Here is a 10383-nt window from a genome sequence, read left to right as displayed (position 1 = left end):
GAGATTAAAACAATACATTTTTATTTGCAGGTACAGAATATTCAAAGCATTAATGTTGTTGTACACAATTGTTACAAAAATTGACATAGCCTACCTACATAAAATGTTCAAGGTTATAAATTATTATTAATTTGTACAAAAACCTTTACAAACATGCATTAAGGTGAGATATCTTATACCATGTAGATATTTAAAATTTAATATTATTTATATTTTCATTTTAATTTTAGTTAAGGGCTATTTATGTAAATTTAACACTATGACTCTCTTAAATTTTTTTTTCATTGTGTCAGCAGATAATTCCTGTATGTTATATGTATAATGGGTGTAAAAAGCCATGCAAATTTTATTATTTATTACTTACGCGACTGTTTACAGCAATTATATCATACTTAGTTAACATCTCTTGACAATATTTGTGACATAACAACAAATGCAGGGACTGGAAGTAACGCGCTACTAGTAACGACGTTATTTGTAACAGTTACTTTTTATGGTAACGATCGTGGTAACGCAATATATTAAGTTTTCAGTAACTGTAACTGTAACTGAATTACATTTTTCTGCCTTAAAGTAACGATAATTGTCGTTACTTCTTGCGTTACATTTTTTAAATGTATTTCTTATTGAACAAACAACGATTTGTTGATTTTTTCAATCCCAGAGCGAAAATCCCGACAAGCATATTATTTGCAATGTTATTGCTTGTACTTGTAAAACTGCTGTTGGCTAGCCTGCGCTCGTATTTTTATTGTCATTTATTTAATATTTGCGACATGCGGGTTTACTGCTGTGCTGTTTAATTAATTAACCTACCTGTGCACATGCGCGAAAGCAATGACATAATCTAATGAAGCGAGAAGCCCAGAAAGCAGTCCAGAATTTTCGTTGCCGTGGCCTTCATATTCTAAGTTTTTCAAAGTTTGGTCGAGTAATAAAAATAACCTTATTGTGAAGTGCTTATTGTGTGGTGCTGCGAACAATTTTGTAGTGTGAACTAATTACTCAATGTAATTTAAGACCTATTTAAATTTTTTCAGTTGAAAGAAACATATATCTTTACTAAACACAATATGTTTTATTAGCTTTTAATTATAACAATTTTAACGTATCACATTTTTAGTTTTTCACAAAGTAACTGTTAAAGTAACTTACAGTTACTTTTCTCAGAACTGTAACTGTAACTGGTTTATTTTCAGTAGTGTAACTTGTAGTTGTAACAGGGTTACATTTCCAATGGAGTATTTGTAACTGTAACTGAGTTACTTTTTAAAAGTAACTTTCCGGTCCCTGGACAAATGTAAGGGGCATAATGTTAATTTACAGAAATAGCTTTTAACTAACAAGAAAATGAAAAATAAATTGTAGTGACATCAGGCCCAACTTAATAACCACATACGTAGTTGTATCACAATTTATTCATATTATTTTAAAATTATGTATTTTTTTTTCAATTGTAATTTAAAAAAAAAAACAAGTACCTGGTATCAGGTCATTACACAACACTGTGAATAAAACTTTTTTAAATGTCTGTTTTATGTGGTTATTTTATATATATATTTTTTAAAATTATAATTGAATATATACTGGTTTTATAATCGACACGTAATACCTATATCTTTATGAATGTAGAGTTGAACACAGTTTCACCTGGAATGGAACCAACAAATTAATCAGAAGTTTTATTTTAGTATCCTGCTGAACTGATGTAATGGAATCTGTTACACTAAAACATTTTAACTGAAAAACAAGTCACTGCACATATTATTATAAACATACCTACTGTAAAATTATGGTTAATACATAGAAAAATACAAATTACAATCTTCAAAAAATCATTGTCAGTATTAATTAAACTCGTACATATGTTTTAACTAAAAACATTTGCTCACAAATAATTATTTTACATGTTGTTAATAAATACATGAAAATATATGGGTTTGATAACAGTAAAACAATTGCTTGAGTCATTTGCAGCATTCACATACAAATTTTTTTTTTGTTGTAAATTGTGAGAAAATGTTATATAACGTTATTAGTGTGCTTTTAACCACAATAATTAATGTTTTATACCGATTCTTTCCTGTTTCTGGTAAAAATAATTTGTTGTTCTATGTACAACATTTACAAATCATGCTTGAATCATGTGAATGTAGCTTCTCACACACACCCCCTTCACTATGCTTCATATTATTTTATTTTTCATGTTAAAATTAAAAAAAAAAAAATTAATATAAGTAGTACAACTAATGCTGAATAAAAATTAAAAAAACCAGATTCTTCAAAAGATGTAAATTTAATTTTGAACAAAGTGATAATCAAAAATCTAGCGACATTTTCTACATTTGTAAGTATTGTTTTGTAATGCATGCAACAGCTTTATAACATATATTTATAAGTTTTAAGCCAGCAGTGTAAAAGATAACATTGACGAAAGTATAATTTTGTACAAAATTTCCAACGTTTGTCACAAAGAATGTGTGCGAAATATCACAATTATTGTTTTTATGGCAAATCAATGTTTACTTGATTAAGCTACTTAACTTAATGATACCTGTAAAATGAAATTAATTAGTATTTATCAATAACCAGTATCAGCCTGAAAAAACCCTGCAAAATAGAATATTATTATAATGCTTTGAATAAAAAAATGTGGAAGACATAACAAGAAATGCATGATTACGACCATTGTGACAAAGTACCAGTAACTTCATGTAGCCTTTGCACTTACGTAATCAAGTTAATATATGACTAGCTGTGCAAACTGCTGTATATTTTTTGAAGACATATTCAATAAATGCTAAAAATATTAATTTCTAAACTAAGCGAGACTAAGCTAAATCATTATAAAGATGAGGTAGATTTATTGTTGTGATTTACGAATAAATCATAATTCACTTAATTTGACTGTTTTACTATACTCTTGACTTAACATTGTTCAGTCACATGATATATTTTCCCCAAAACACCATATAAAAGTGAAAAAATAAATTATGAGCTAAGAGTACCTATGATAAGAAATTGTTTGTTTTAGCTACGGGAAATGTGTGAGATTGCAATTCTATAGAAATGCCCAAATGCTGGAAGCTGTTTTTTGGCTTCTACGAAGTAGTAAGGATCAATTAGCAAAAATGTTTCTGGTTATACTTGCTTTTAAGAGGAATGCAGTGAGTTTTCTAACTTGTAGACAGTGATGAATTTTTAATGATTGAATTCTGTAACATGGTATAAGTGCAATTTTTCGATTCAAGATGTTTTCAAAATCACTTTTGTATTTCTAACGTAAGTAAATTCACTTAACTGAAGTGTCCATAGAGATGTATCAGTAAGAATTTAATTAGTAACTACATTTGTTCCAATAAACAACATATAAAAACATATTTAGGTTTTTATACTTTGAATAGCTCATTAAGCAGTTCACGTGACAAACAAAATAATTTTTTTTCTTCCTAGTAAATGCGTGTAGGTCAATTGATAGGATACTAACCGAAAGCTTTAGCTGCCTTGGTAACATATATGTATATAATAGGTGTTTTAGTATTGTAGTATGCAGATGGAAAAAGGAAGGACGTTTCATTATGGCAGCCCAAATCTAACCAATGGCAATAAGATTCAGTCTATTACTGAAATGTTTTGAGAATGACTATATTGTCCTAGGAGAAACCCCAATTTGGGGCCTATTTTCTCTGAAAAACTATTTCAGTGTAGAAAATTTCCAACACATGCATGTGTAGCCCTTGAGTTACCTATTCAATGTGATTTTCTAGACGTTTATTTCTGAAACTGCTCAAACCTTCAAAATTGCTATTGAGAGAGGTATAAATATATAGAATATAAAACGGCATGCGTATTGGGGTCTAAGTGATTCTACTCGGGATTGTTAATGATGACGTGAGTGGTACAGAACAGTCACTAGTTGTAAATATGAAACTGAAAAGGTACAAGAGACTGAGATTCGCGGAGCCACAGGCGCGGCTCAGATGAGCGACGAGGTGACCCCCGGGCCCGAAGTGGCCTCGGTGGACTCGAGCTGCTCGTGCTCCGTCATGGCCAGCGACCCGGGCGCGGAGGGCGAGGCCCCGCTGCGCCGCCGGCAGCTGCGACACAGCAGCTTCAGCAGACCAGGCAGGCAGGGCTGGCCGCGGCAGCTCAGCAGCACGTAGATGAAGGGGTTGAGCGTGTAGTGCAGCGACAGCAGGATGTCCGCCAGCCGCCCGAAGCTGCGCGTGAAGGCCGTGCCGCGCAGGAACTGCGCCAGCAGGATGCTCACCTGCCGACACACGGCCCGTACCGTCCCGTCCCGTACTCTTTCCTCGGGTCAGTTTCATAAGTGCTTCACATCAAATCGCACTGTCAAAGTAATAGAGCCATATCTCAAAAAATGTGAAATTGAGTTAAGATCGCCAATGGAAACAACATCTGCCAATCTTACCAGTGTAATAAGGCCATACCTGAATTTTGAAAAATAATGATCAAACACGATGTTGCGATGGGCGCAAGTCTGAAATTTAACCATATTATTACAATAATATAGCCTCTTGTTTAATTGTGTTAAAAGTTTCTACTTTTGACATGTGGCCGTATTACTTTTACAGTACGAAATATACCTACGGTATAAGCACATCATCATGTGTGCCAATAAAAGTTTTGAAATTTTTTTCTAATACAAAATCATGAATTAAAATAGGTTTTCACCAGCACATTCAATTACAAGATAATACAATTTTTATTTTCCTTTTCCCATTAATGTCCATTATTTTTTAACAGAGCACTAGACAAACAAAAGTACATAAAAATGTAAAGCGCCGTCTTCCCCCTGGAGTCGTCCCTGCTCACAATTCTATTTTGAATTACTGCACTTTCATGTCCTCGCTGTGGTTTTAAGGCAGTTAAAAACTATGCTTTCATCAAATACAGTAGAGAGTCAATCAACTGAGATAATATGAACATCGGATAAGCAAAATCGACAACACAGTTGAAATTAGAAAGTCTTGGTTTTCATTCAGCCCAGATGTAGCCTATGTTTTTTTAGGGTGATGTTTTCCCAGCTCTTCTTCACTGTATATTCTTTCATGTCTCTCCATGATTCACCCAACGAGTAAATGTCATCTATGAGGTTAATTTTCTTTAGGCTTTCGTTAACGAGTAGAACACTTTCAAGGTCCTCAAGCAGATATTTCAACAATCTTTGGTTGCAATAGCGCTTCAGGTTGGCTCGGATAATACAGAAACTTGGTTAGCACAAGCTCGGTTAGTCAATATTTTATTGTATAAGTGAAATATTATCTGGTATTTGTAAAAATACAAGCTTTAATTCATAACTTAAATCTTTTGTTGGAAGTTTTACATCAGAGTTTCTCACCAGGAGTCCATTTTCTGTGTTTAGAAAGATTTACAATGCTTGTCAATTTTAACGTTCCTATTTTCGTAAATATATTTGGAATTTCTGGAATAAGAAAAGAACAAGACCTAACTGGGTGGGCCAAACCAAAGAACAACAGGACATTTTTAATAGCTCTGGGCAGATCATTCTTTCCTCCCGTGGTACATTCTCCCACTCACATCAAAGGAATGACAGCACTAAAGCGATGATGGATTACTCAGACAGAACACCAAATGCAAAGGAGGAATCGTGCTAAAATTCTAGAAATAGCACTAAAAAAAAAAAATAAATAAATATATATATATATTTTAATTAAAAAAAGACACAATTTTATTAAACTTTAAATTAATACATCCATATTTTTTTTTATGTAATGAACATACTTATTTCTCTGAACAGTTTTACTATCAGTATAAATGATAAAATGCAAGCATATTTAAACTGTTAAAAAAAAAGCCACCTCTCAGAATCTTATAATCTCCTGATATAAAAACAGTAGCAATAAGGACCAATTTAACGACACTGCCAAGTCGGGAAGACTGATAAAATACCAGGCTGATAAGATCAGAGAAGAGGTGTAATCACAACACTACCTCTCGGCTACTTATGATCTCCTAATATCACGTCTCAAACTACAATATTAGACTGATGAAACATCAATCAGCTTCCGATATTCTCAGGCTTTACTGTCCAGAACGTAACCAACGTTTCGTATGAAAGCCAATGTAGTATTTGGAATTTAATTGTGCCATTGACAATTAACGGAACGCACTCACTCCGTCCGTTTTAACGCTTTCTGAGCGAGCCGGATCATATAATAGTAACAGGCTATTATAACTTGAGAGGAGGTCTATGTAAATCATTAACCTCTTCTAATCTTATAATTCCCTAATACTTCACGGGCTGCCAAACACCGTGCACGGGTCTGCAAATCGAACTGGTGGTGCTGCGTAGTGTTTCTTTCACGAACCACTTGCAGGACCGATCTCCGGAACACGGAGTCGCTGACAAATTCTTTCTATAATTACGTTTGAAACTGTAATTATTGATTAAATATATTATCAATACTGAGAATAGTTTATCGAAAGGGAAGAAATATGTGTTTTAGTGGTCATGTGAATAATGTGTTAAAAGCAGAATTGAATCAAAAAATGTATTTTCCTCTTCCATCCAACTAAGGAACGCGTGAGTTGAATAATTAATATCCTTGCGTTTATACATCACTATTTTTCAATTCTATTTTTTATAATTTTGTTTTCGTAAATAGACGGTGGAATAAATATTATAAATAAATAATGTTCTTGCCCGGCAGGACTTTGGAACTTCTGTAAACGCGTTGCTGCAGTCTTTACTGAATTAACAATGAGCGAATATAAGTGCATAATAGAAGTGGTAGTAAATATTAATAATATTTATTTATATAAACAAATTGGTTGTCTGTAAAGTCGGTTTACGAACGATAGTTTAACGTGACAACGTCATAACAAAACACTTATGAAATGATTGATCCAGAAGAAAATGAAACATATTCGGCCTGAGACTGAGCCGTAATAGATTTTTGCAACCAAAACATTTAGGCATTAAAAATATTATATTCTTTGAGGAAGACATTTTTTTAAAATTTTTCTATCTTTTGTATGATAAAATCTACCTCTGCATACTTTTATGAATAAAATTGAATCATTTTTATTGAATTATCATTATTTTGTATCGATACAAAGAAGGAGTGAAATGAAATCTACAATTTAATTAATAAATTTACTTTTATTTGTATTCATTAATTCAAATATATTTGTTACTTTTGAAGTGTCGTGCGCGCCGTATTTATTTTTACAAGTACAAAAAAAAAAAATTCAGCCGCCGGGATTAGTCAGCGATGCTACCGCACAGCCACGATGCCATATTGAAATCAATTTTTTTCAGATGTTATAAATTAATAATATTCCACGCACGATATTTGTTTGAATTTCTTTTAACTAGCATATTCTCTGTTGGACTCAAAATATTGACACGCTCGTGGCTCGTGGGCTCATAACTATAATATGGTGTGTGATTTAGTTGATAAAATAATAACTCATGACAAATAATTACCGTAGTGGGACAATTTTTCGTGCGTGCAGCCAGCGTTAATCGCTTTATTAGACGTTGTCACGTCAAAAAGAACATGGTGCGTGAGACTGAGCCATAAGACAAAAAAAAAAAATTTGCATTTTAATTATTTTTTTTATTCATTTCTATAATCCCAGGGTATAGCTGCATTAAAATATGTTTCTGGCCATGCGACGTGTGTTCACGTGTACGGAACCTGGACTCTCGCGCGGTCGTGTGAACCGGGCGCTGCCGCCGCCTGCAGCGCGCGCGGCGGCGCCGGCTCGAACCAGCCCGACGTGACGACATTGTTGGCGCCGCAGCCCTGCTCTGGCGTGTTCGAGGCGCTACATCCGCGACCTTCGTGGGTCCGGCCCGTGCGTGGACGTGCAAGCAGACTGCTCATCTGCTGGAGGATCGTGCGTCAGAGCGAACACGGAGCGGTAATGTCTGCACGACTGCGTGCTAACCGGGCGAAGTCAGCTTATTGTTGCGCCATGTTGGTTAGACGTCCGGCCATATAGTGTTTGCATTGTGGACTCTGTTTAACCACTGAGATTCTAATTCATATATACTAACCACCATCAGACGCTATCCAACACCATTTTCGCAATGTTTAGAGCTTGACAATATCACGACGGCGAAGTTAAAAAGTGACTTCAATCTGTCACAGCAGGCCACCCCCACGCAAGCAATGGCCCGCTTGGAAATACAATATTTCATTTAAAACATTATAATTCCACAATCAATGCATTTAAGTACACTGTCGTGTTCCAGAATTCCTCCGTCAGTTCGGCGTCTTTCTTGTTTCTCCGCTGCCTAGCGGGGTGGCGCTGCAGTGAAAGGAGTTTGGGAGGACCTGGGTTAGACTCCTAGTCAAACCTTCATGGTTTCCTTTTTCTGTAGTTTCTCCAAATTAATTCAGGAAATGCTGGGAAGGCACCAAAGGCAATGGGCGATTCCTTCACCTATTTGCAATATTTGTGCCGTAGGTGCCTGAACCTGATAACTTCGTAGTGGATGAGACGATAACACAGTGATAAATAGAGTCATGACCTCGTGTTTTCAGGCAGACGCCGAAGAAAGACTACTTCGGAAAATTTCCATCCAGTGGTTCATTTCACAGTCCCTAGACATCAAACCCATCGTCAACTTGAAAGTTTATGAGCATATTAATGGACACTATAAATGTTAAAAATTTTCACACATACTTACAGAGCTCCTACCTAAACCACAGAGATCGGGTTTGTTAGCGGGCAGAATCAGATTAAGAAACAAGCTGGGCTCACAGTGATCCGTAACACGTGATCTGCAGCCAATCAGACGGCCCGGAATTTTCCATACGCCCGTTAATCATTACGGACGGACGGGTGAAATAACGTCCAAAATGTTAGCAAGATACCTAGTGCCATCAACCATTATTATCTTAAAAAGTCTCGAAGTGAAACTTCTTTGCTGAGGGGGCTACAATATTCGAGCGTTACGAAAATTCCGATCGCATGAGGGGAACAGTCAGGTACGTGGTGGGGGGGACCGGTAGAGGGAAGAAGGTAGGGGAGAGGTAGAAATGACGCAGCAGTGATGCTACGGAATTCTCGTAACGCTGCTTGTGTTTGTCTACTCAGCTAACGATTGACGCTACAATATTTATTTTATATAAAGTATCTACAATTTATTTATTCGCGTGTAAAAGAGTTATTGATTTGTGCAATTAACTCTATAAGTATCATTCATTTTTTGGTGAAAAGTGTGACTGAAACAGTAAATAAGTTATCTCTATCTGCACCTAACAAGCAAGAAGTTTCACGTCTGTCACACGTGGACTCCTCCACGCACACACTTTTTGAAATTATTATTTGTTTAGCTGCTTCCATTAAATGCTTTTTTTTTTTTTAAATTACGATGGTCACATTTTTAACAAACGAACATATTTTATTAAATAAAGCTTAGAAAAGAGCTGTTTTATTACGTGTAGACCGGAAAAATTCGCTAATTCATTTCGCGATAGGCTAAAATACAAATAGTTATACCCCAGTGCTGTCTCTGCTATTGGCTCACCGCTCACCTGGATGACTCTGGGCCAATGAGAAACACCCAACCAAAGCTTTATCGAATCACCGGCTGCTACGTTGGAACGTCTCACAAGACAGCAGCCAATGAGTGGGTGGCATTTGACCGAGTGTTCGTAGAACTATGGAGTTCATCCTGGAGGTGATTGAACCCGCGAATGTTTCCGGTCCCTGGTTATTAGTCTACCGCCGTCTGGTCGGTGGGCAACAGCAGCTGTGAGCTGCACGCGGGAAGCGGGGCCTACCATCTGCGGCAGCCAGCACACCACGAAGACGACGCAGATGAGGCCCATGAGGCGCGCGAAGGTCAGCTCCTCGCGCGTGGACGAGTTGTAGCAGAGGCTGCCGGCGGCGGCGGGGGCGGCGGGGGCGGCGACGGCGGTGCGCGAGCCGCCGGAGCGGCTGGACGAGCGGCTGATGCGCCGCCCCAGCACCTCGCCGCCGCCGTGCCGCCCCCGCAGGCCCATGCGGCACAGCGCGCGGATCACAGACACGTTGCACAGCACCAGGCACACCACCATCAGCATCCCTGCGCAGACCAGCAGCCCTCTCAGCATTGCAGTTACTAGTTCTCACACAGTAACATCCCTGTAATATTATGTAGCTAGGTTGTCCTAATGTTATTATTTTGTCGTGTATATTTTTGTTTATCCAGGAATAGAGGGTCCAGACCCAAAGGACATCCCCCCTCCTGGCTACGTCTTGCTGCAGACGGCCATAAAGCACGAGGAACTAAGGCCGGAGAGGCCATAGCTTATTGCAGTCTAATTAGTACAGGCAGGATATACTGCATACTCGAGCAAACATCGCTAGTACACGGGCCACCCACTTGTGAGGCGTCTA

General features: G+C 37.1%; 1 protein-coding gene across 1 annotated transcript in view; it reads right to left on the bottom strand.

The window, feature by feature from the left end:
- Positions 1 to 4: 4 nt before the first annotated feature.
- LOC134532461 (prostaglandin E2 receptor EP4 subtype) overlaps positions 5 to 10383 on the bottom strand; it is a 49307-nt gene continuing 38928 nt past the window's right edge. The window contains exons 3-4 of the mRNA XM_063368874.1: positions 9786 to 10069; positions 5 to 4270 (exon numbers count right to left, since the gene is read on the bottom strand). Of these exons, the coding sequence (XP_063224944.1) occupies positions 3977 to 4270; positions 9786 to 10069 (578 nt within the window). The 3' untranslated portion in view covers positions 5 to 3976. The remainder of the gene's footprint in view (positions 4271 to 9785; positions 10070 to 10383) is intronic.

This window comes from Bacillus rossius, chromosome 6, assembly GCF_032445375.1.
Source record: "Bacillus rossius redtenbacheri isolate Brsri chromosome 6, Brsri_v3, whole genome shotgun sequence".
NCBI classification, from domain to species: Eukaryota; Metazoa; Arthropoda; class Insecta; order Phasmatodea; family Bacillidae; genus Bacillus; species Bacillus rossius.
This window is presented reverse-complemented; position numbering and strand designations above follow the sequence as displayed.